This window comes from Manacus vitellinus, unplaced genomic scaffold (genome assembly GCF_001715985.3).
Source record: "Manacus vitellinus isolate BGI_N305 unplaced genomic scaffold, ASM171598v3 scaffold_16_pilon, whole genome shotgun sequence".
Lineage (NCBI taxonomy): Eukaryota > Metazoa > Chordata > Aves > Passeriformes > Pipridae > Manacus > Manacus vitellinus.
Window position 1 is genome coordinate 10,126,895 of NW_021939189.1, and position 27,370 is coordinate 10,154,264.

General features: G+C 40.9%; 1 protein-coding gene across 1 annotated transcript in view; it reads left to right on the forward strand.

The window, feature by feature from the left end:
• Positions 1-2,175: 2,175 nt before the first annotated feature.
• HOMER2 (homer scaffold protein 2) overlaps positions 2,176-27,370 on the forward strand; it is a 39,293-nt gene continuing 14,098 nt past the window's right edge. The window contains exons 1-5 of the mRNA XM_025894831.1: positions 2,176-2,272; positions 18,317-18,448; positions 24,811-24,903; positions 26,071-26,097; positions 26,241-26,380. Coding sequence (XP_025750616.1) covers positions 18,347-18,448; positions 24,811-24,903; positions 26,071-26,097; positions 26,241-26,380 — 362 coding nt within the window. The 5' untranslated portion in view covers positions 2,176-2,272; positions 18,317-18,346. The remainder of the gene's footprint in view (positions 2,273-18,316; positions 18,449-24,810; positions 24,904-26,070; positions 26,098-26,240; positions 26,381-27,370) is intronic.

Genomic DNA, 27,370 nt, shown 5'->3' on the forward strand with positions numbered 1-27,370 from the left:
AACAGAGTTAAAGTTGTTTGTGGAATAGGTTTGCATGGAGGAAACTTTGGAAAGTTTAAACTGTGATATTTAGGTCATATTACTGTAGCAAAACCAATTTTTAGTAGAATCAACTAAAAATAGAGAACTGAGTAAAAGGCAAAATAAATTCAAAATCATCCTTCACTCGGGGAAAGTACATATTTTTAAGATTAAGCAGCTTGCAAGAAACTTCCCCTCCCTGCATTCATTATTGCAGACAAACTCCATGACCTTCGTGGGCGTTACAGTGCTAATCCAGTGTAATGGATGTTGGAAATACTTTTAAATGGAGACCTGCCCTTTCTTTCCTCCCAGCTGAGGATGGCATCGATATTAGCCTGTGAAATGAGAGCTGGGTTCAGTGAGTTACTGATAAGGAAGAACTGAAGCAAATGCTACTCTTTGACAGCTGTAACATGACAGTCCCATTCTAATTTCATTGTATTTCAAGTAAGTATTTTACATGGTTCAGCACAGCTGTCCATCCAGAAATGGAAAAATGTAGAACTCTGCATAAGTCTTGCAAGGAGAAAACCACTGTTTTATTTTCTCCCTCCTGAGGCCTTGCTGGGATTTACTAGTTCACTCCATTACTCCACTGAGCTAATTCTACTCTTAAATCACTTTATCTCTTTGATATTTGCAAATTTTCTCCCCTCAATTTTAATTTAACTGCAATGATTAAGATCATGTGTGAGGGTTTATATGGTTCCTACATACGGTATCTGAAGTTGTTGTGTTCAAAAAATGCACAGGTGGCTATACAAGGAGCTGAAGATTATAGAAATAATAATAAAAACATAGTTCCAAAACTATGGGACTGAGAATAATAGAAGATAATTATTTTTTTGAACAAGAAAGAATAGCATATGAGAACAAGAGATCTTTCTGGCCTTTTGCCTACCTCTTTTCATTTGCTTTGTGCAAAATTCATCCTGGCAGCCTTTTCAGTTTCCATGTGGTCAACATTCTAGGTGGTAACTCTTGTAGTACAATAGTTTTTGAATCCTGTCATAATTCTGTCAAGTGTACCTATTCATGATATGATATTTTGTATGGGATAAGAATATACTGAGCAGTACACTTAATACAGAACATTATATACTGCAGCTTTTAGGAACCAGAAGCATAAAAATGTATATAAAAGCGCAGCAGAGCTTGATTTGCAGTTCACTTCTACTGCTAAACTTGGATTAAAGGTCTGGTTGGAAGTGAATTTAGTTTTATGGCATTTAAGTAAGTCTTAATTCTGATCTTTAGCCTGGATGACTTTTTGTGTATGACATTTGTTTCTTTTGGTCCTTTGTCTTCTCTGCTTTATGTGTGATTTGCATTGTCACGTGTTGATGGTAAAACAAAACCTCTCCACTGTGTGCACAGTTTTCTTGATGAGAAAAACATCCAAGGAGAGCTGGTGCTTAGGAATGGGGTATCAGGGGTGGTACATCATCCACTGAGAGCTGAACTAAAAGGCAATATATATATCAGCTCTGGGGTTTGGTTGTGTTTCTTTTTTCCCCTTGCTTCCCAGGATGATTGACTGGTTTGCATCTGATGAAATTTTCATGCACATCCGCAGAGCAGTGGGATCCTGAGGAGAGAGATTAATATTTCAGTAATTGTACCATGCCTGTAGGTCACTGGGGTCCTTGGTGCATCCACAGAGGAGCCCTGGCTGTAGGCAGCAGTTAACAGGAATGTTGATAGGAGGAAATCCAGCTGTGGGGGGCTTGTTGCTTCTGGCAAAATATGTGGATGGGAAAAGAAAGAATGCATGTGAATGTCCTTTCCTGCAAATAAGTGTTTTGAGGAAGGGGTGGGTACTGAGTTAGTATAATGCAGGGAGAAAAAAGCTGATTGTTTCTCAGGCTATGGCAGTAACTTCAGGTGCTGAATGTCACTTAGTGATGCCAGGGAGAGGTAACCAAGGCTGGATCATGGCTTGGCAGAGTCACTGCTCTGTCTTTTCGTTTGGGGGATTGCCAGGCACTCTCTGCCTTGTGCTTTCAACATGCCTGGTCAAGGCTGGGCTTCTGGAACATTTCATCTTCCGCAGACTCATGCATCCATTTCTCCTGTCCCTCCCTATTCCAGAGAACAGCCCATCTTCACCACCAGAGCCCATGTCTTCCAAATTGACCCCAGCACGAAGAAGAACTGGGTTCCTGCAAGCAAGCAGGCTGTAACTGTTTCCTACTTCTATGACAGCACGAGAAACAGCTATCGGATTATCAGTGTGGATGGAGCCAAGGTAGGAGGCTGGTGGTACCCCGGCGTGTTTGCTGTGTGGAGCGGGGTGTGACTGTCAGCCCTGGCTGGAGACAGACATAGAGGGGCTGCATTAAACACTTAAGTGCATAAATACTCAGTTTTTTGTATAATCCGTTATGGAGACTTGCAGTGATAACTGGAAAAACACACGGCACCTGAAAAGTGATTTTGCCCAACTTAAATGATTTTGTCTCTGACTAATTTGCATTCATGATTGTAACAAGCCAAGAGCCTTAAGTGTCCGAATTGAGTCTGTGACACAGTATCTAAAACAGCCACCTATATTGGGTAGATAAGGCTGAGCCCTTTTTGGTGGAAAAAATTTTCTTTTTAAAGGGAATGAGGAGACAGATAAACGCAGACTAGAGCTTTTAATGTAAATGCCAACTGCATATTCACTTTTGCCTGGCTGAACTATTCACAGGTTAGTACTTATTTTCTTTAGCTTTTACACTGGGGTTCATCAGCCTTAGGTGACAAGTTTGACATGAAGACTCTGCCCCCACATTTTTTCTTATTTTGTTTTGCATTGCCAGAGAGTGTGCTGAAGTATTTCCTGTAAGAATCCCGGTCAGTTGGGTTGAATAGGTTGCTCAGACAACTGTTTTTACTACATACTAGATTTATCCCTCTGATTAGGCCCTCCAAGGTCACTTGATGAGTGACCACTTTGCCCTAGCAGACCCCAGTCAGAGGTATAAGTGAAAACATTTTACTCATGTACAAAAATCATTGGTCATTTCTGTCAAAGCACAAACCACAGGGCAACAAGATGAGTTCACAGCCTGTTTATCTGCATTCCTGTTTGGATGAGGATGTTAAAATATCACTGTTCTGGGAGATAGAGATCACAGAAATCATCCCTTAATAAAGCTTTTCTATTTGTCATGCCTATTTCACATACTTGTTTTTCCAAACATCTCCTGTGCTATATTTGGTTATATATTGGCTTATAAATCAGCCATACTGCCTGCTTAAATTGATGGTAATGTCTCATTGACACTGGTTCAGCATTAATACATCCCATCATTATGCTGTTTGTGCTGGTGTGCTCATTCCCAGAAATGCCAGCTCTCTGCCCCGGTTTGCAGAGGGCACACACAGCCCCTGCAACTTGCTGGGGAAAGCTGAGCACCCCCCAAATTTTCTTATACCCCATGGATGCCTCTGCTTGGCAGAAGCTGGTGCTGGTGGTAGTGGGCTGGTGCCTTTACAAACCCAGGCGAGTTTTTTTCCAAGCCAGAACTGCTGCACTCGCAGCAGTGGGTTGCCTGATTTGTGGCTGTGCATGCACGCATTAAGAGCAATTAATGAAAACAAAGTAATTACTGTATGTGGCAGGCGAAGCTGCAGGGCAGTGTACACCCACAGCCAGAGCTCCTACCCAGAGCTGTGACTGGAAAGTGTGTGCTGAGAATAAGGTGGGCATCTGGCCTTTGCTTTGTAATCTATCCAAAAGTCATTCAGAAGGAACAGCCCCAACTCCCCACCCCCATTCTAGTATGTCCCAGAAGAAAGTGAGTGTTCCATGATTTGAATTCTCCTGTGGGGCCTCCCAAGCAGGAATCAATTGCTGGCCACATAAATTATTCCTCTTGTATTGAATCTTTGCTGATTAAGGAACAGGTTGAGAGGAGATGCTGCCTTCTTACTCGCCTCTGGAGAGTCCCGTGACCCTGCATGTCCATTTTAAGAGTGCTAATTTGGGAAAAAATTGGTGACTATGCCCAAATAAGTTAAAAGTTGCATTTTCCCCCTCAACCAATTATTGTTTAGTGTTTTGACCTACTTTTCCAGGCAAAAATGAAACTGGCTAAAACCGTGAGGAAGAATATAGACAGCTTCAGATGATGGTGTCCTGCTTTCTGTACATTTCACTTATTAGAATGAAGTTTTCTGTGTGTTGGCAAATACCAGATGGATCAGCATCACAGCATCACTGTGGGCAGGAGTTATCTCTGTCTTACGGACAAAAAAGCTGAAGCTCAAGTAAATGAAGGGACTTGGCCCTAGGAGGAAGGTGGTGACAAAGGACATGTGTCTCTCCATCCTTGTCTGAACTGCAAAGGGGCTGTTCTAACAGTTTATTTGAGACAAACATATGCAATGCACATTGGCTTGCAAAGAAATCTCAGTTAAATCCAACTTGTATGCAGCTGTTGGATTAATTTGGTAGTTTTTTTACCTTACGTTGATGTTATATAGTAACAATAAAAATGTTTTAAGGTGATCAAGACCACAGGGCACTTCACTTAAATATTGCTCATTACCTGGTTGCATAAGCTTTCTTTTACTTGTAGCATTCAACGTGTCACTCTGGGCAGCGTGTTGAGTTGCAGAGGAGCACAGGGCTGCTGGACCCTGTTAGTGCTGCTGTCGTGCCAAGCACAGGGCAGGCTGTGTAATGTCACCCTGATGAGTATTTCCTCCTGCTGCAGCACTGATCTGATGGGCTGTGATTCGGGCAGGAGTGGCTTCTCCAGGCAGCTTCTGCTGCCCTCAAAGGTCCAGAGCCTCTGCAGTCCCCTGTCCTTCAGCCCCATCCTCTCTTCTCCCAGCAGGCATAGCCTGTCCCTATTTCCTCCTTGCCACTCATCCCCATGCACCTGGGGTGCAGGAGGATGGGGAGGGGTTCTGCAGGGCAGAGGGGAGCAGCAGGATTTTGCAATGGGCTTAAAGAGGGGGATTAAGGGAACTGCTGAGTCCGTGTGTTTAAAGGTATAAATATTGGGAGCTCATTTTGTGAGCCTGGCTGGCAGAAGGGCAGAGGAGCTGCTTGGCTCTGCTGCACAGCACAATACAACACTACCTTCACATCCTTACCACTTTGCCAAGTGGTGGGGAAGGACAGGGGGGCCTGGCTGGTACACATGGAGGTGGTGAGGACGGACATTGCGGCAGAGAAAAATGGGATAGAAAGAGAGTAGGGTAAAGATAGGAAGCAGAGTGAAGTCAGGACAGCTTAACTCTTACCTTGCAGAGGGATGTGCAAGAGTCTTATGCTGAAAACCAGGAGGGCAGCCAGGAGAGGGTGTACATCTTCAGGTACAAGGTTTCTTCCAAATCCTCTCAGCCCAATTACAAAAAAACCCACTGAAATGCCTGGAGAATCAAGCACTGCATGGTGGAGACCCTAGATTCAAACCAGCTTGTACCACTTTAATTCCTCATGTTTGCAAAGCTAGACAAGAACAGCTATTGTAATTCCTGTGTCTTTGACAGAAAAACAGGTGCTGTGGACAGTATCTTACACTTTACAGCAAAAGATTTCACAAGTACTATAAAAGAATGCACTGAATGATCTTAACCAAGATACCATGACCAAACAAGGGAATAGATTAGTACATCTTTTAATTACATAGTAATTGACTTGTATGTTGTCAAGAAAGTAATTTCATCATGACGTTTTAAGAGGTTTCTAGCCAGAGGCTAACTGTGGCATAATGAATGGTGGAGGAAATGATACAGTAAAATGCAAGGGCATACACTGATTCAGAGTTAATGATGCAGCCAAAAGACTTCACCATGTGAAAGTGTTCAGTGTTGTGGGCAGAAGTCAACCCTGCTGAAAAATGACAAAATACATGGATGGTGCAGGGAGAACGTGAACTTGTAAGTGCCCAACTGCTGTGCAGTGTGTGGGGAAAGCCACACACAGGGCTCCTCATTAAAAGTGACCTACATTGATCTGTCTTTTTGAGGTGAAAAGAAAGTTTGAAAAGGTATGAAAATTATGCAGACTAATAGCCTCTATCATCTTCAGGAATAATGCATGGTAGTGCCCAGGTTGGTGGGTATATTTATTTTTTATAAACTGGAAATACGTGTTATCCAAACAGTATAGAGAAGGGGGAAAGGCATTTCAGATGGAGATATAATCCCTTAGAAACAATCTCCTGCCCTCATTTTCAAATGTTCATATGTTGTATTTCTACAGAACTTGTGATTGCAAGGTCGTTTTTCTCTTTTGAGAAGTGAGTTGTTAACAAGGAACGTAAAACTATCTTAAAAATAAATAGCCAGCAATAAAGCGTATAGTGAGACATACTGAGTTGGCAGTAGCAATGTGACGCAGCAAGAGTCATCTCAGATGCCAGTCCTAAGTTGTCTCTGAGAGATGCTTTAACAGATGACTAGAAAAAATTAAAATCAGGGTTTAAAAGATGACTAGATTGCAAGAGTAATTGTGGTAAATACATGATACAGGAATAAAGTCTGTGTTTCAGGGAAAAAAAACCAGCCATCTGACACTCATTCCTGGTTCCTAGATCATTTAAGAATTTATTACCTGACAATTACCTTGAATATTGGAGAGCAGCAGCTAAGTTGGGCATAAGTGTGTGAAAGTACTGAAGGGAGAACCAGAAAAATTGCTGTGCTGGGAAAGCAAAATCAGTGGATCTATTTCTGAAGAAAATTGCAATTACTGAGAACAAGAATATGGGCCAAATTTTACCAATCAGTATTCACATAATTCTCCCCAAAGCAAATATAGGGCATTGTAGGGTGTGATGAAGCTGTTTGATTTAATGGTATATATGCAGCAGACAGTGTGATTTCCAGAGCACAATGAAGCTGGCAGGGACAGAGCCCCAGCAGCCTGTGGCAGCAGATATTTAGTGAGGTAAGAAGGGGTGATATGTAAGTCTGCTAATATTTGATGTATTTCTGGCCTTGTCAGTTCCTGTACTGGTCCTAATTGCTACCTAATTGAATAGCTGCCCACCTCTTTCTGACCACGCTTTCCGTGTTGTCACGACTGGAGGCACAGAGAGGAAATTCAGAATCCTTCCAGTGATGTGTTCAGGCACTCAAAACAGATCATTTTCTTTGCCCACAGAAAAGGAATTATTTTAAGGCATAGCTGTTAAAAATATCCTAGAGTACTTTGCCAAAAGGTGACTCTTAGATTTGAGAATCTTTTCTTTCCCAGGAAAACAATTGCAGGGTATGGTAGCACAGATGAAATTCCTTCATCTTGTTAGTTCTTTTTGTTCTTTTTTTTTTTATTTCATTGACGTAAATTCAGCCACTAAACCAATAGCAACTCTTTCTCAGGAAAAGCCTACTAGGTAATTTACATATTAAAAAATTTTTGGCACTGAATTATAAAAGGTTTCTGGCGGCATGTACCTCACCAGGGGTCTGCGTTGGTGTGGCAGCATTTAACTGCCTCCAGGACCTCATGGATCTGATTTGTGATAACATGTAGCAGAAACAATCAAAACATCACCTTCTCACCTGGCATTCAGAGTTATCAGTGTGTGTTCATCTGACCCTATACCCGATGAATTACATGATGTAGAGTGCTCTATTTTTAAATGCCCATATTTTTTTTAAATGCCAAAGTTTTTTAACTACCTAATTTTTCAAGTTTAATACCTCTGTAGTGAAACTACAGAGGATGTTTTACAGCCTTGGGTAGCCAAAGATAAAGGGACATAAAAGTACATGAAAAGTGACCTTACAAAGTGGTGTGTTGCCTTTTCTTTTAATGTGTATGGAAAAATCCTGAATTAAATGCTATGATTTGGAAAGATGTGGGTGAACGTATTTGTGTGTTTTGTCAAAGGAATGGAGATTCTTTGATTTCTAGTTTTGCCTGCCCTAGTTTTATATTTATGGCCATTGCTTGTCACATTGCTGTGTGCTGTATCCCAGAAGTGTGGTGCTGCTGGGGTCCCAGCCAGCTGCCCTATGCCTGCTGAAATGCCAAGAGGCCCCACTTCTTGCCCTGAAGATTATTTTGCTGACAGCAGCATTGGCAGGACTATGATTTCCAGAGAGTCCCTGCTAGTAAAATCTGATTAAATTAGCAGAAAATACTTTTTGTTCCATTTTCTCAAAGCTTTTTTTTTCACCACCGAGTAACTGAGATGGGTATTTCTTTTTCTCCAAAACTTCTTTTGCCTCACAGTTTCTTCCAGGCTGTGTGGGAAATCTCTTCTGGTGGTCCCAGAAAGTGTGCCAACCATAAAACCTGGATGGGGAGAAGTATGAGCTCAATATAATTTATGTGTCTGACACTGAGAACCAACACGAAAGGGACCTTTCATCTAAGGGCAGCATGTGACACTTTGATGACCTTTCATCCAAAGGCAGCATGTGACACTGTGCCCAGGAGACACATCCAGCTTGAGGGGGACACTACATTAGGGTAAACCACTGCAAAAGTGTCCAGGCTTTGACCTCTGGAGGTCTGATTTTGCTGATGCAGTATTTCTACCTTCTTGTCCATCCACACCTGTCCACAAAAGAAACCTTCATATGTCATAAGAAAAGATTTCCAGTACTGGTCTTGCTGATTACTGTAATACAGAAATATGAGCATATTTGATGGCCTTTATCTTCTCTTTACCATAGTATGTAAGTATTTAATGAACTATTGGATCTAATTTCAGCATGACTATTAGCACTGGAGATGACACTGGAGTCAACAAATGGAGCTAATTAACACCCCATATAAAAAGAACATCTTTTAAAATAGAAAAAATGGTTTAAATATTATTTTAATGCATGATCCTGTCTTCCAGTGTGCACTGTGCGTGTGCATGTTACAAGAAACATCTCATTGCTTTTATGCTAGGGAGATGACTTGAGTAAAAACATTAGTTGTGGTTTTGTGATTTTATATATACATTATATAATCATAGAATTGTAAAATGTCCTGAAATAGAAAGGACCCACAAGAATCATCGATTCCAACTCCTGACTCTGCATAGGGCTACCTAAAATAGTTAATATAATATATAAGACTAAAATAGAATAGTACTTTACTGTTGAGACAGAGCAGCGATAATAAATACCAGTGTGTATATACTGTTAATCCATACTAGAGCCTTTACAATAATTTTGTGCCATTTAATCACTCTCATCAGGTGACTTTTGGACTTTTCCTGGTTCAAATTTTCCAACCTGTGCTGGAGAATGATGCTCATCTGCTGGAGACATGTTCTAGTACAAACAGTGCTAAACCCCAAAGGATTTTATAAAAGATGCCTGAAAAGTCTCAAGCTGCTTTTTGGGGATCCCTTTTGGGCTTGTTATTGCTGTAACTAGTGAAACTAGATCAGACTGCTCTCTGAGAGGCAGCTGCTCCGTTTGGTATGATGAGCAGATTGAGATCAGAACATCTGTCCTGGCCTGAGTCACAGCCCACCAGCCTAACCTAAGCTGGAACTGGTCTCTCACTGAGACAGTGAAGCAACTTGCAGTAAATAATTAATATTTTTAATGGCTGTTTTCTGATTTAATTTAAAGGTGTTAGTGTTGTGGTGATGCAACTTCCAGATTTTTTAGCATCAGTGATTCAGGGAGAACCCTCAATTCAAGGAAGAATTGCCATCAGTGGTGGTGCTGGTGGCTCCCAGGCAGAGGCTGCTGCTCTGGGGCAGGCTGGGGTGCAGGTTGTGGTGCAGATGTAAGGCATGGGGTGTAAGAGTGTCTGCATGGGGTGATGGGTTGGGCACCTCAAAGGTGTGGGAAGTGTCCAAAATGTTATTCTCCAAGGGGGTCCTGTGCAGACATAAATCATTCAGCCTGTGGAGTATCAGAGAGAAATGTCAGTGTTGGGGTTAGGGAGAGCTGAAGCAGGACTGATGCAGATAGAAATTGGAAATGGATGTTTTAACATGAGGATCAGTATCCTTTTGGAGTGAGCCCACTGAGGTGTGCACTGGATCCTTCTGCTGCATGGACCAGGACTTATTCTTCTCAAAGGCACCTTTGAAGTAAGAGTGAATGAAAGTAAGGAAAACAACAGTGCCTGATGATCTTAAAATATTTGTGGTGTCTGTATTAAGGGCTACTTGGCTTGATTAAAGTGACTTAGGCTTTGGTTTCTCTCTAGACCTTAAAATAACTTGAGAACATTTTCTTTGGAATTTGGTGATGAAGAAATACAGCATAAAGGAGAAGCAGAGCCGTCAGCCAAGGATGAGACTCCCCACTTGCATCATCCTTTATTTGCTCAAGGTCATATCAAGTATTCAGAAATTCAGGCTGAGGGGAGGTGCAGGATTTAATAACTGGGAGGATAGTACATTGCCTGGAGTTGTGTCTGCAGGAGATTGTCAACAGTTGCTAAGACAGGTTTAGATGGGTAGAGCTGGTAACATTGGGTGCACTTGTGTGAACAGGTCTTTTCAGTGTTCAGAGGATGAAAAAAAATGGTTAGGGCTTATCTGCAATGGGAATTTCAGAACTGCTGTATTGGCTCAGCAGGTACAGATGACCTGGCAATGGAAGGAAAAATTAAAAATGTTTGCACAAACAAGGTGTAGGGCTCCAGGTGGAAAAAAGAGCTTGTCAAAAGCTGAGAAAGGGAGCAAAGTAAATGCCAGGAAATGTGGTGGGTCCCTTGAGATTGAATCAGCCAGAAATCATGATCACCTGCTGAGGATGTGTTTTGGTTTAGAAAAAATTAAAAGTCTAGAGCTGTAGAACTCACTTAAATGTTTCTATATTAATCTCTTTCCAAGTTATTAACTTTGAAATGTGAAAAATCTTCTCTTCATTGCCTGGATTATTTCTGGAAATAAATCCTTCAGAAGCTGGTTAGTAAGCTTAGGAGAAAAGATAACAAAGTGCTGTCAACAGCTGTATCCTTGACAGAAGAGCAGAAGCACATCTGCCCCTGTCTGTTCCTATCTGGCTCATTTTTCTGCTTGTATGTGTGTTGTGTGTGTGTCACTGGCTCCAGAAAGATCACACACAACCGAATCCAGGAGATTGCGTAAACCTTTTCAGAAACAAAATTTCTTACTCATTTAAAAGCAAAAATAAAAGTCTGTGCTAAGGATTTCTTGCTGTACCACTCACCAGCAAGTAGGGAAACTTTGGTCTGGGGAGATTTTTTTCTTTTTAAAACCTCTCTGTAAAATTTCTCAGAAAAACTCTGTCAGAGTGTTTCAGTAAGTAACTGCCCCACACAGAGTCGTTTCTGATCACCAGACACGAGTATGATGTGGCATCTGAACATTCCAGAGAGGTTAATGAAACCACGTGATGTTATTGAAAAGAAACCTGGACACCCTGTCATCTCCTAAAAATAACATACCTGTCCTTCTTGGCCATTACTCCTGCCAAGGGACAGTTTTACTGGATTTTGGAGAGGAAGTAAGCTATCCTATTGCTAACCACTCCCGAGGTGTGTAGGTTGCTGAAGAGGAGTCTGTAATGATGCTATGTGGTTGTGCCATTCCTGACCTCTGCAAAGGGACCTTCAGACTTTACTGAAGCTCTTGCCACACAGCTTGAAGGATGCAGAAAATGATCAGTGCTTAAATTATTCACTTAGGGATGTGGCTGTACTCTACACAAAGACTATATGCTTTTATTAAATCTCCCAAAGCATGAATGTGATATGACTTTGGGAAGTTTTATAATTCTATCTTATTATAGATAAGGCAACCTTCTTCCTCGCCCCAATTTTAATCACTAGGAAAAAATAAAGAGTCTCTACTGTATCCTTCTCCCTTTCTGTGATAAGTTAGGAATCTTAGTTCTCATGTGAGAATAATCCACAAGCATCTTGGTTTATATATTTTTTAAATTGTTGCATGAAATTCCTGGATAACAATTTGTTCTCGAGTGTTTGAAAATCCTTGCTGTAGATTTTCTTCGTGAAACAGCTGCTGGTGCTTTGAATCCTGTGGGTGGGTGGATGTGTGTGCTGTGCCTAAAAGGAAAAAAAAAGTTCTAGTCAGATGTCAAAGCAAAAATAGGAAATTTTAGAGGTTTAGACTGGGTGGAGGATGTGGGAAGCCAACTGTACAGAGATGTTAATTACCTTGGGAAAAAAAAGTGAGCAATGGAGTAGGTGTAGAGGTGTAGCAGGAGATTTACTTAATACAATTCACATAATCATGAACCCACTTTTGTTGCATTTAGACAGGTTGTCAGAGAGGGCTTTAGAACAGAAATATTTTACCAGAGGAAAAACAATTATTAGTCTTTTTGTTGGAGGGGAGGGCTATTTTTACATCTCTTTTCATGAAGGAGGACAAGAATTGTATGAGTTTTGTTTGATTTGTTGGCTTTTAGGGTTAAAAATGAACCTAATTTTTCATTGATTTTTTCTGGGAATGCAAGGTGATGCAGGATAAAAAAAGCATTATTTCCAACACTGAAAATGACCCTTTTCCTCATAAAACAAGAAGCAGCAGCGAGAGACTTTACCCATAAAAGGAGAGCCTCCTCTCTGCAGAGAGAACTCAGGTTGGGAAGTAAATGTTGAGGGCTGCAGCAAGTCCTCTGTGGCTTGCAAGACGTCCCTTCCACTCCCACCTCCTGCAGAAATACAGGATGTAGTTTTGGAAGCTTTTGGACTCCATTGATGGGTGAAACAGCTCCTGTCCTGGTTAACTGTGTAGAACAGAAACTTTTGAAAAGCAGCAGCTGGCCAGGCATCCTGGCACTGAAGGGATCAAATGGGCAACCCGAGCAAGAGCCTGGTAGTGGATGTCCTGCCAGCTGGTGCCTACCCGGTGCTCAGCCCCCTTGTCATGCACAAACAATGGAGCAGAGCAGGAGGAACAGCAAAATGGAGAATCTCAATGTTCTTCTTAATGTACATTTACAGTGCTCCCAGTCTAATCATTCCATACGCCCAGCATGTCCCAGGAAAAGCACCATGTACACGGCAGGTGCAGCACATAAAGCAAAGCTGGAACAAGTGCTGTTGCTACTTTCAGTTTTCCCAGGCTTTTTTTTTTTTTTTTTTTCCAAATGACCTTCTATAAAGACTTGTCAGCAAGGGTGGAGAGACAGATTTGATCACTTCTGCTGCCCCTGATTTGTAAAACAACTATAATTAACCCTCCTGCACTACAGGTTCAGTTTTGGCCAAAGGCTGTTCTTTCTTTCATCCTGAAGTTCTTACACTGCTGTGAGAATGTCTTTGTACTTCTCCTGCTTCACTCTGTTTGGTGGCCTCTGCAAGGGACTTTCTTTTTTCCCTTTAATACCACTATCTCAATTAACAATGTGTGTGTGCGTGCGTGTGTTCTGGCTTTCTAGCACTAGAAATGAGATGAGCAGTTTATCACCAGTGACATACTGGTGAAAAGATGTTAGAAGCAGAAGTAGGAAGGATGGTAGATAGTGCAGAGGATAATACAGATCATGGAAATGTAGGTGGGCTAATACCACAAAAGAGTTGCTGAACATTTGGGATAAAGGGAGAATTTCTCTGTAAATCCATCCCTGTCTCCTCATCTTCACATCCGGTGTCACAAGCCCTTCTGATTCATGCCAACTTGATGAGCTGGAAGAACCTGCTGAGCCTGTGATAGCTGTGGCCAGAGGATTAGCAGCTTCTTTCCTTCTTCAATTCTGTTTTTAGACTGGGATACATCTTTACTGAAGATTAGCAGCCTGGTGGGTTGAGGAAATTAGATTTCACAGGGGCTGGGAACTGGAAGCACATATTCAGAGGTGTGGAAATGAAATGGGGAGATCTTAATATAGTCTTAAGGAGTAGGTCCTATGGCCTGGAGTCTGGGGACTTTTCTGGAGGTGAGTACTCTTTGGAGTAACGGGTGATGTGAATTTGAAGGGGAAATTGCAGAATAATTCCTGATCTGGCACTCTTACCCCAGAATAAGGGGCCCCTTTCTCAATTAATTTAACACAGTTCCAAAATATATTGCCCAGTACATTTATTAGCTTCATAGCTGTTATTTCAGTCTTTTCCTACGTAGAGAAGCTGGTGCCAGGCTGGCTGACTTGGCTCATCATCCCCTTTGGTGAATGTCCTGACCAATTCCTGCCAGTGTGTTGGTTGTCCTCCTCCTCCTCGGGGCTGTGCCAGTGGCTCTGCCAAATGCCCTCTGTGATCTCTGCTCTCCTCCCCTTGGAGCTGAGCTTGCTCTCGTCTCTGCTTTTCCCTCTTGTGAACCTGGCAAGCTGAGACTGATGAGATCAGGGTGTGCACTGAGAGCCAAGCTGGCAAACCCCATGTGCTGCTCCAGCTCTGCTCCCTCTATACTCCAGCTGCTGACACACACCTTATTAATGAGACAGTGCCTTGGGAATATGTGTTTTCAGGAGCCACATCAGCTTTTCCCCTTCATTGCACTGTTGTGGTACGGGGAGTGTGGGAGTGGAGCCCTTTAAACATTCGAAGCACCCCCTAAAAGGAAGAGCAGCTGTATATATGGGCACTGCTCATACATCACAAGCAGCATGAGCTGCCAATACATTTTTCTCCTTCTACGCACTCAGGTCGTCTTGTGACCTCTCCCTGTTTGATTTATTTGGCAGTTTCTCTCTGTGGGAAGGCAGTGGGATGGGTGTGTTACAGCCCATGAATGTTCTGCTCTATGCCAGCTTATTTGCATTCACCTTTATCTGATGAATATACCCACTGTGTTCCTAAATGTTTGGAGTCACTTGTGGGAGCGCTACCTTGTGCTGGAAACATTCTTTTGTTTCATCTTCAGATAAAAATTTAGATCTCTCAGGTTCATTTTTTTCCCAAAGGAAATGAAATTAGTGTGAGATTTTGTTTGGCTTATGCAGGTGTAGCAGGAATGCTTGCCATCTGATAAGTTTGCATGTAGTGAGTGCAAAGGCAGGTAGGATTTTTTAACCACATGTAGACAACTCAGTATGATGAATGAGTTTATTATTTTGTAAGGTGCTTATTATATTATGCTCCTCTTTGTCTTTAGGGAGAACTTTTTAACCACTTCAGGGATCGATTGCATTTGATTAGAGAGTAGTAAATCTTCTGAATCCATTATCCTGGATGAAAGTCCACAAGTTTATTCCGTTTTATGATGCAGCTGGAATTACACTGTGTGTGTATTATACAAATGGGGACCAAAGGCAGAGCTTTTTCATAAGAGCTCATTTGAATTGATGAGTGGCCTTTTCTTATAGGATTATAACACTGGATTGCAGGTAGAGATGGAAAAGACCCGGTGGGCTCATCCTATCTGCAGCAAAATAGTGCCCTTTTCCTTCTCTCCTTCTTCCTTTGAAATTTGAAAATTCTGGCTCATACCTTCACAAAAAAAAGAAAGTTTTCCGAGTTTATTTGACCTTTCTTGTTGTAGTGGCCACAAATGCTTCCCCTGCCTTCTGCCCCAGCTGAGACTGCCTGCCCAGGAGATGGTGGAGTGGTGGGGGTCACTGTCCTTCTGGTCTCACATAGCCGAGGGTGAGCCAGCACGAGGGGGGGATAGGCAAGATTACCTGGCAGGAACATTTGCAAGCCTCATTTTTAATTGTTCTTTTAAATCATAGCACCTTTTCTTTCTCCTAAACACAACCAACACGATTTTCCCCTGGCCAGTGTAGTGTCTCTGTTCAGAAATAATGACCAGATTTATGGGGAAGTGAATGTACAGGCAGATGGGGTGAGGAAGGGGAGGAAGACAGGGTGGATAAGCATGATGTACTCACAGCATCCATCTCCTCTGAACTGCTTCTATGAGCTCTGATTTAATCTCCTGAGCTTCTACTTAGGTTTTCACTTCTCTGTAGGAATGCGGTGTTTCTGAAGTGCCTGATTGACAGAGGAGGATTTAAGGGGGAAAAAAAGGTAGAGCCAGCTTCCAAGCAGTTTCACTAATTGCAGCTTATTATAAATTTAACAGATGAACTGTCAGTTTCTTGAAGGTGTGTGCTCACCACAAGCTTTCTTTGGATTCTGCACTGGCTATAGAAAAAGATTAACATGTAAGGTGCTCAGCTAATGGAGCGTATTTCATTGCTCAGTAAGGTGTTCCTTGGTTTACAATTTGCCAGCTTCATTATTCCTTTTACCACATCTGATAATACTGAACTGTAGTCTAAGATAACTTTGGGTTTGTTTTTTTTTCTGTTTGTATTTACTCAATGATCATTGTAGGAGGTATGGAAGACTTTTATTCTTCTCAGGGTCAGCTACCAGTGAGTGAAGCTGTTGCCTTTCAAACAGGTCATTTTATTATTTTTCTTTTCCACAGATGTCTAATTTGATAGGCACAGCAGGACTGAAATAATACTTTTTATGACTTGAAATCTCTGGGTATTTCATAACTTCTAAATTAAATTCTGTAACTTGAGAAGCTAAACATTTCTAAGTGGTTCATCTGCCCGATGTAAGATTTTTTTTAAAAAGAAATATACATATAGCACTTTCTTTAAAGTTTTTGGAAAGCATCCTGATTTTTCTGGGTTGGTGGTAACTTTTCCTCCTGCTCTCGTGACTCTCTGTATCATGCAGTCCTGGTATCATCATAGTCCCTTTGCACTGTCAAACCCTTACCATAAAATCTTTGATTTGCTTTTAATTTACATCTCTGAAATCACACTTATATTTTATGTTGGCTGTTTCTGTTGTGTAACTTAGCTGCAGGAGAGCACATCTGGGCAGCTTTGCTTATACCTCTGCCTGTCAATTGGCCATTCAAAAAGATGTTTTGAATCTGGAAGCAGATCATAGAATCATAGAATGGTTTTTTTTGGAGGGGACCTCAAAGATCACCTAGCTCCAACTACCCTGTCATGGGCAGGGACACTTTCCACTAGACCAGGTTGCTCAAAGCCCCATCCAACACTGAGCACTTCCAGGGATGGGATATCCACAGCTTCTCTGGGCAACCTGACGTCTGCACAGTGTGTGTTGGCCAGAGCTGGTTGCAGAGCCTCCTCTCCCCCTTTCTTGCTCTGTTTCTTCCCATGCAAAGGACACTTTCAGGGGTACCAGCCACCTGACCCTCCTCTGCTTTCATCCTTCTGGTGAAACTGATTGGTAGGGAATGGTGGAAAATCATATGTTTATTTGAAAATGATGATGCAACAAGAGGGAAATAAGTTGAGCTATTTCTAAGAAAGCAAATGAAAGCATCAGCACAGAGGTCTGAAGTCATGGAGAGGATGGAGTCAAGTAAGGATCTTCCTCCGGTAGCTTTAATTCACACTTTTTGCTAAATGTAAATGAAAGCTTAGGAAAAAGTCTGCTTGGAATACATAGTAAATGATGTTGCCAGGATACTTCCTGATCATGTTAATTAAACTGTCCCACAGATTGGGCTTAATTACTGCATAATTTGCATATTGGAAATGATGGTACACATTACTAAAGAAAGTTCTTATTCTGTTAGCAGAAAGAACATTGTACATGAATTAATTTCCGGGGGAAGGAGTCTCTAGACTCATATAATGATGTATCTTGAAAATAAAGTTAAGGTTTCTGGTAATGAACTGACATATATCTCATTCCTTTTTGCAAGATTACATTTTTTACCTGTTCCACTAAGTTCCTTGGAGACCTCATCCACCAGCCTTCATCTTTTTGGCTATTTCCTTAATTACAAGGACTACTGTTGCTTTCAGGGTTGCTGCTGCTGAAGCAGATATTAGTTAACATGTGTGAAAAGGGCAAAATATTTGTTCTGAGGCCCAAATTTGATACTGTATGTGCATTGCTGGTGATACACTTCACCCCCTTCCCAAGTTAAACTCACTATTAAGATATCAGCTTCTCCTTGATTTGTTTTTTTTTGTTTGTTTGTTTGTTTGTTTTTAACTTCTGACATGTCTCTGGCATCCTACTTGTGAAGGCCTGAGGAAAAATGGAGAAATGTAGAAATACCTCTCTGCTCTTCAGATCTGAGGTCAGGTGTTGCTGGTGGATGCCCTGCTTGGAGGCCTTGGGCATCTCAGGTGCCTGGTGGGGTGTGGTGGGAGTAACTGTGTGCCTTCCTAATGCTGCTAAAAGAGGATTTTGCATCTGCATTTCTGCCAGGGTAATTTTACAGCTCTTGACCCTGCTGTTGCTTTGAGTTCAGTGATGTTCCTGAAGCCTCTTTAGCTGCAGGACCATGATAGTGCTTTGAAAAAAAAGACAAAACATCAGAATTTCTGCATGAACTAAGACAGGATAAAAACTGTTTTGTTTCGGGAGAAAATCTTCTGAACACAGCAATTTCCCAATTTAGACTGCTAATTGCTTTGGATGATATTGTTGCTAGGATATATATTCTGATGTGACTTCTACTTTTTAATTCTTTTTTGCTCTGTTTTTGAACAGGTGATCATAAACAGCACAATCACACCCAACATGACCTTCACTAAAACGTCGCAGAAGTTCGGGCAGTGGGCAGACAGCAGAGCCAACACCGTGTTTGGGCTGGGCTTTCCCTCAGAGCAGCAGCTGACAAAGGTACCAGGGCTCACTGAACTTCTGCAAAGCCTGTCTTGTTTCTTATTAGTGAAGAGTTGCCTAAACCCATCTGCTGACCCAGGTGTTTCTGCAAGTCCTCTTCAGCAGAGCAAGTGGCTCATCTGCTATATTTACCCGCTGTCTGTGGGTGGCAGTGGGTGGTGGCAGTGGCAGGGGATGAGTAGCCGGGGAGGGCTCATGCCAGGCTTGCTGACAAAGCTGCCTCTGCATTAATACAAAACCCCTGGCCATGAGTTTGGTATTAATGAAACACTTCCCTGGACCAGGGACTGGCCACAACAGCAGGCTTGTGAAGTCTAGAGCTGCCTCTTGCTATGAATAGCCAGCAGTTTAAAATACATCCTCTGTCACTGGATTAGTGGTCTTGACAAGTGCTTATGAGGCAGCTGAGATGATTGTTCATCTAGTTAAAAGCCCTACTTATCTAGCACATAGCTGACACCTGAAGTATGGCTACTTGGCACTGGGCTTTGTAGGGTAACTCAACACTGGTGTCCTTGGGCATGGCACACAGTCTCTCACGTTGCTGTCCTCTCCTAAGAAAAGGATCATGAGAACAAGATGTTTCTTTTGTGTCCAAATCAGCAAAGGCAGAACATTGCAATAGAATGACTTTTCCATGAAGTGAATTGTTATAGGAATTTTTTTTAGTTAGTCTGTTTTACTGAGTTTTTCCAATTTCTAGAGAAATGCATTTTTTTGCAAGTATTTCTTAAAGGAAAGCATATTTTACTTTTCATGTTAAATTATTTTTGTACTTGGGATGTCCACAAAGGTGCCATGACAATAACCTGCTCTTCAGGAATGCTAAGGCCACCCCATCAATCACGTGCAAAGCTTGTTTAAAATGAGGTGCTAGTGATGGTTACATTTTATGAAGCTTACCCAGGTGTAAAGGACTGCTCATTTCACTTGTGCATATTCCCCACTCCTGGGACAAAGAGGTGTTCATAGTAGTTAATAAGTAGTGTGGGAATATGGGAGGATTACACTGGGACCTAGGGGAATAGTTTGCTTTGAGTAACAGATAAGCATGATCCAATGCAACCTTTGGACACTGAATGAAAGGATTAGCACCACTGGATAGTAATTTTTAATCCTGGATTACTGAAATTACACGTCTGCAACATGACACATGACCACAGTACCTGAGTGCAGGCTGGGGCTAGACCTGCACTGTGCACTGTGGGGCTGGTGATGCTGAGTCTGGATCGGGAGAAGAGAGGTTTATAATATAATAAGGCACAAGGTATATTTGGAGGTCCTTGCACCCTAATCAGAGAGGTTTTGCCATATTCTCCACAACTGTTCAAACACATACTTAGAAGAAATGTATTGCTGGTATCAGAAAGCAGCTCTTCAGTGTCCATGTGTCCAGAGTAGAGCCAATTTGAAAAACATGTTGTATGGGCACAAGGACCTCAGCACCAGCTGTGTTTCTCTCCAGATCATTTTGCATATCTGTTTGCACTGCATAATCTGCTGAAGAGCCCACTGCCTACAATATAGCTTTCTACTTGCATGAAAAGCTTTCCAAATCAGCAGAAAGACTTCTGGTCAGAATATTGAGAGGGAGCTTAAGGGGAGAACTTCTGAAAATAGCTTGAGATGATCTCTAAAAAAAAAAAACCCACGCCAAAACAAAACAAAAAAAACCCTGAAACAAAACCCAAAACAACAGAAAACCCAAAACTCTGACAGTTACCTAAGTGGAAAAAGTAAGAAAACCTGATTTATTACTACCATGCAAAGCAATGGGATAAAGGTACTCCTTATCGTCCATGCTTCCTGTTTAATTATTGAACCATTAGTAAGAAAGATCAGAGCTGGTGGCAAGATTACAGATGTATAACTGTATTGGGAATAGTAAAATCAAGTTTCATTTTATGTTAATATCGTTATACTCTTATAAAAGATATAAATTAAAGCTTGCCTGTTTTACGGGAAATAATTGAAGTGCTTAGTCAGGAATTGGAAGGACACACTAAAACTCCACTAAACCAGAGATCAATAGCCCTGGCTTAAAATAAATATAAATAAATAAAGCTGAAAAATGTCTGCTGAAAACAATGAATAATAATGAGACAGGAGAAGAGATTAGCACGCCTAAAAATGCCTGCATTTTTAAGTATATTGCTTGGCCTAATAAAAGAAAATGCCTCATTCTAATGCCTTGCTTCTCTTGAGATACTTAAAGTATTAATCCATACCTATAGGGAAAAGCAGTTCAAATTAAACATGAGCCATTAATGAAAACTGCATTCCGTGACCCAGTAACCTAATTACCATTCACATTGATTGGGAGAATCCCGGGGCTTAAAGTTGATGTCCTTTTCAGGGTCTTTTTTCCCTCTTGCAGGACTTGCAGACCCTCCTTTTCCCCCTTCCTACCCTGTGCCTCAGAAGGGTCTCAAGACATTATTCAAACATTGCTACAGCCAAACTGAAACAGGAATCCAAAGAAATTAATGGGGTGTCTGGGTGTGAAAAGGCAGGGCTGGTGCTCTAAAGGTAGTGCTGTATTTTGCACCTGAAGCAGTTAAGGAAGTCGTTCAGGGTGCTTTGAGGGAGACATGCTATCTGAGGAGCTGCAGTTAGTCAAGGTCATAGGGACGAAGATTTACACGGGTGAGAAACCCAGCAAACCCAGACTTTGCACATCATAAACCAACTGCATCCAGCACCTGGGAAGCACTGGACTTTATTTATATGCACACGTGCTCATTATGTGTGGGGGGGTCACTGTGTTGCAGGGAAGCAAGTTCAGGGCAGAGCCTGCCCCTGCCTCCAGCACACAGTGCAGCCCCTGCTCCAGCATCAGAGCTGGACACGCACTGGCTGGCATAGAGCACATTACTGGCCACTTCTGGGGTAAATAGTCTTGTTATCTGTCAATCTGCCCCTACTGAGGACTTATCTACAGAAAACCACGGGAGAAGCATGGGTGCGTTGTGGGTCATGGCACAGCAGTTCTCCCCAACGGGGACGTCACCTCACCCAGCCTTCCAAAAACCGAGAGGGAGATGAAATATTTATGAACCTGCTTTGGGTGGGAGCAGCTGTTTCATCCAGCACTGGCACAATTTGTCAGTAGGAGACATAAAATATAATGCCAGACCAGGACCCTAAAATTTATGCATACAAGATCATGCTTTTTAATGTATAAAATGCTAAGAAGGTCTATTTAAATATATATATATTTCACCTTGTGACAAGCTGGCTACAGATTTGAACATCCTTTAAATAATCTGTGCAATGCACATTAATTTTCGCTGGCCAAGCTTCCTAATCAAGCACTGCTCATGGGCTGCAGCCACTTGACTAAAAGGCTTCACAAGTGTTGGTAACAGCACATCTTTTCCATATTGCAGCTTAATCTCACAGCTTCCTGGGGCATGGGAAGACATACCCTATAATCCATGATAGACTATTGGAGGGATGTTCAGTTACTGTTTCTCCTACTCCAGTCTTTTGTTTTTTGCTAATTTTGGGGACTTTTGTCTGACCAACAGCAAGCGTGGAGGAAAGTAAAGATGGAAGGAGAAGGAGCATAATGAATTTTTAAGTTGATTTCATATATTTATACTTTCATTGCCCTTTGCAACCATGCTTACCAAGCTTTCATTTACTGAACAGACTGTTCTTTAACCTTTTAACTAAGAATTTCACATTTTAAAAGTACTCCCTTTTGTTGCAATGGTTTGACAGCTCAAAGTCTACTTAGATCTTGGAGGTGGAATGTGATTTTGCAGTACCAATTATTTGTCAATTATTTATGTTTGGGACAGAAGAAATCAGTTACTAGAGAAAAAGCAGCTCTCTGGTATCTGACAGTGATTAGGCCCTGTGGCTGTTCTGACACTCTCCAACAGCCTCGGGATCTGGGAGGTTCCAGAAATGCCTGCTGTGTTCCTGTAAAAATTAGAGTTGGTAGTGCTGCACAAGTGTGGGCTGTCACCACTGCCTTGCTGCGCTCAGGAGAGTGATCAAGTGAAAGGCTTTAATTTCATAACAAGCCAAGTGATCCTCTGTAGCTTTCAAAAATAGACTGTTGTAAAATCGAGCAGGTATTAATTAGCTAAGAAACTGCAGCAAAACTCTTTATGGACTGACTGTTTCCAAGTGTGAGGGGTAACCAAAACCCAGAGTCAGTCTTTCACCTCTGTTTCTGTTACAACCATCTTTATGTCTGTAACAACCATAAGAAGGAAGGGTAATATTTTGATGCTTAAAACCAAAGATCTGTTACTGAGATAGTGAAAAAAAATCAGTTATTTGTACTTGTTTTTAAAAGGAAATGTGTTAAATACTTCTATTGGTGTTCCAGACATGACTGAACTCTATTATTCAATGAGATCGTTATTGGTTTAGTATTGAAGATTAACATTTTTTTATTATGGAAGTGTAGAAAAAAATGCCCTTTTCTTCTCAACTCACATAATTTTTCACAGAAGTCTCCTGTGTGCTTTATGAAGATAGCTGCAAAAATAAAATTTGATAGATCACTCCCAATTCTTTTTATCTTTTCACATTTCATATCGCCCGTGAAGAACCCTCATAAGTTTTTCATACATAAGATGAAAAGATTTATTGTAAAAGAGAGAGAGAGATTTATTATAAAAGACAGACTCAAACCAGCCTAATGCTATTTTGAAGAAACCCAAATATAGAACTTACTATTGATATAATATTTTAGAAATAATCAGCTGGTTATAGCTGTTTTGTCACAGCAGGAGATACATTTTGTGTAAAGCTGGAGTTAAATCACTTAAGGCACAAATGTGCTTGTTCTTAATGATCTGTAAAGTGCTACAGAGGTAATCAAGTCGTTTGTGTGTGCAGCGACTGCACATGCCATCAGATGGCAACTGCTGCCATCCAAGAGCACACAAGAGCTTTGCATATGCAATGTCAGCTGCTGTAACGAAAACAGCTGGATTCCAGAGCTCCATCTTCATTCATAGGCATCCTCACAGATCGTAGAGTACACCCAAAATTTCGCTCAGCTTTTACAGTGTGCTTGTCCATGGGATTTAACACTGATGTGTGCGTGTGTGTTTTGGAAATTACCATTTTTTGTATTATACAAAACATTGGTGCCTTCACATATGAATCCATATTTCTTTTAGCCCAAATGGAGAAGATTTGTTTTGTCAGTCTTTACAGCCTCAATATTTTACTGACAGAGAGCATGCTAAATACCTGCCATAAATCTAAAAGTTAGAAGATAAGATTAGTAAGTGGGTAATGATTCTTCGTATTCCTCAACTATAAAATTTGATGTGTTTTTTCATGCTTTTATTTATAGTTTTTTCATAAGTATTCTGAGTTATCCAAGGATATAATGGCAATCTTTTCATTCACAAACTGTGCAATAAAATACATCTATTTATATTTTTACTTTTAATATGTCCTACCTTTCTGGCATTTCAAGTTTCTCAAAACACAGGCAAGCGAGACCAAGCTGCTTTAGCTGAAAGACGAAGTTACCCATCCTTATACTGGATACATCTTAATTTAAAAAATAAATTATGTATTACACCTTTTTTTTCCCATCTTTGTAATCCTCCTTTTAAAACTTTAAACACTGTTTAGGGTGTTTGAAACCCTGCAACCCTGACTGGCTGTGATGATAATTGTATTTCAAAAGTGCCAGGCTGACTTTGGAGCAGATGTCCTACAACAACTTGCAGAGGTTGGGATTTGTACTTTCCCATCTTTATCTTTCCTTCCCCTCACCTTCCCCAGTTTGATATAACCCTCTTACAGGAAGCATTCAAGCCTTTCTCTGAAGTCTTCTGCATTTATTTTTGCCAGTAATAAGAAAATTAGACCAGAAAAGCTGTGTTTTCATAGGACTCCATCATGCATTCAGATCTACCTTCTTCTCATTTTTCCTGTGTCTTGATAATCCCTTGCTTGCATTCTGCAGATGAGCTTATTTGCATTCTTTAATTTAATTTACTTGCTCTTAGGAATAGAAGACATTGATAATATTTTTATCCAAACATATGTCTTTTGTACTTTCATCTTTAATAGACCATCAACACCAAGTGAAACAGAAGAGGGGCAGGAAATAAACCAGGAGACACTAAAAGCTCCTTTTCCTCTATGGGTTTTAATGTGGTCAGCCAGAGGTACAGAGATATCCCTCTTTTAGAAACATCCCCATTCCTTTTGAAAGAACCTCCCTGCCAAAGAATTAAGATGTTTTTTCATGCCAAAAAATTTAAATTAATAAAATTAGTTGTTCACTTTTGGAGATCTGTGAACCATATAGAGATAGTAATCTCAATGATTTAATAGATAAATCAACTTAATATCTTTCATGCTTTTTCCAGTTTGCAGAGAAGTTCCAAGAAGTAAAAGAGGCTGCCAAACTAGCAAGAGACAGATCTCAAGAAAAAATTGAGACCTCAAGCAATCATTCCCAGGTTTGTAATTTAGCTTTAATGCCTATACACATACAGGATAAATAGTTTAAAGTTAAATTTCCTAATGAACTGTGCCAGCTTCTGGCAGCCAACTTGAAGTGTATAAAATGGAGATTGCTGAAGGTAATTGTCAGATGCTGGACACTAGCATTGTCAGAGGAATACTTTTCATCCTTCTATGCCCTTTGCTTTCATTTACATCTAATTTTTTTCAGCAGTTCTTGAACTGTTATAGCCTTTTTAATAACAGGGGAAGCTATACATCCTTTGATTTGTAATGTTACGCATAGTTTGAGAGTTTGAGTCATTGGAGATCAAGTCAGTGTAGTGCTTCAGCAGACAGTAAATGAGATTCATCGAGATCCTTCTTTTTGTCATCTGTCTAATCCACTTCTGTAGGTGTTTGATTTGCTAGTGGAGAACCTGACTTTGTGGCTATAGTGTTTCCCTGCGTAGGTGTGGCTGATGGGAAGCTGTGGGAACAGAGGCAGTGCTTTAGGAGTGGCTGGAAGAAGCTTGTGTTGTATATCTGTACAGTACACTTTTCTAGGCAGCACACCTCTTATCACCAAGTGCCTCTGTGTCCAGGGAGGTCTGGGTTTCTTACAAACTGAAGGAATTGAGTGTTGTCCCAGTCTCTCTATGTGGTTGGCTGTATTTTCATGTGCATTTCATTAGGTAAGAGTGAACCCTGCTCAGCAGACATTCTTGGCCTGGGCCAGTGTTTGGAGAAAAGTCAGACAGATTTTGATCAGAGAGGAATTCAGATTCATGATCAGAAAAAAACTGCTGAATGCTTTTAGTCTTGAAACTACCCTCCTTTTTGGGGTCCACAAATAATGATCTGAGCGGCTGATTTTGTATACTTATTTTATAAAGACTTTGGTCATGGTTTTTGTAGTTCACTTTGTTCTCTGTTGATGATCAGCCCCAAGCACTGTGTGAATAGTATTTGTTTGAAAGAGCAGTATTTGTTTGTTTGTTTGTTTGTCAGTTTGGGCTTTACATGCTTCCAGGTGCACTGTATTGTTTCATTATCTTAAAAAAACCCAAACAACCTTTAGAAAACACAAGCCTTATCAGGGGAAAAAAAAAACTTTAAAAATTTTTGAACACTTTAAACTTCCGTTTGTGTATCATTCTAATTTTTTCATTCTTTTTAAACAGACCAGCTTTGCAGCCAAGATGAAAAGGGTATGTGTGTGTTACCACTGTTCTGCCAGGAGAGCCGAGGTCTCAGCCAAGTGGTGTGGGATCAAGATTGCAAAGAAATTGGTGTTGTGGTCTTGCAGGAGATGCAGGAGACACCCAGTGTTCGTTTGTGTGTTGTGCTGCAGGAGTCTGGACGTGAAACACCATCCTCCACTCGAGCTTCTAGTGTGAACGGCACAGACGACGAGAAGGCATCACATGGTGGCCCTGCTGAGGCACATCTCAAGTCTGAGAATGATAAATTAAAAATTGCTCTAGCCCAAAGGTGAAGTTCCTTTAAACCTAAATTGCATTGGAATAGTGTGCTGTAATTATCTGATGGCTAGTGATATTAACAGAAATTATTCAAGTGTAATTGCATTAATTTAAAGTGGTGCAGCAGAATGGATGAATGAGCAGATTTTAGCAAGTTCCTCCTGGTATCCAGTTGAGAAATATTTACCATTTCATGTATTCCTGATCCAGTTTGTGAAGAAATAAGCTCTCTTTTATTCTGCTCATGCCAACTATTATAACCCCCTTTGTTCATGAAGTTTTAGAACTACAGAAATAACATTAAAGCCATAGGGGAGCAATTGCTGCTGATAACATGTGAAGGCAATCTTTCTTCCTCTTTGAGTTTGCTACACTTACTTTGATGAAAATAGATATGGATATTTAAAATTATAAAAGGGAATGAACTCAACCATAAAAAGTTGAAGCGAGAAATATATTTTCATCAAGCTGCCTGGAAGTCTTAGGGGGATGTTTCTGAACTGGACAGAGCCCCTTGAAGTCACATTTTTTGCTATTTGCTTTGATAAATAATTTGAAAATGCTGAGAAGAGTAATTTGCAGCTGTAGTGAAAATACAGGCGTTGCAATATGCAAAGTTATGACATTAAAATAGAATAATTCTCTACTGGGATCTTGCCTTGTCTGCCTCTTGCATATGAATGTATCTGTGAATGGAAAGGAAATCTAATAGGATCAAGCTACTCTTTAAAAGGTATTTAAAAAATAAAGCAGCATCATAAGCAGCGTTACCCTGTGAGCAATTTCAAGGTTGCATATATTATATTTGAAGTACATCATCTCTCTTTATTGACATTTTAATAGCATAAACTATTTCAAACCATAATGTTTGCTTGTTCCTCCTGCTGAAGACACCTCTACAGGCAAGCAGCAACTAGCACACAGGGAGTGTCAAAGCCTTCCACCCATTCACCCTCTAATCTTGTGCTCTGTGCTGCAGCTCAAAGCTTTGGGGAATGAG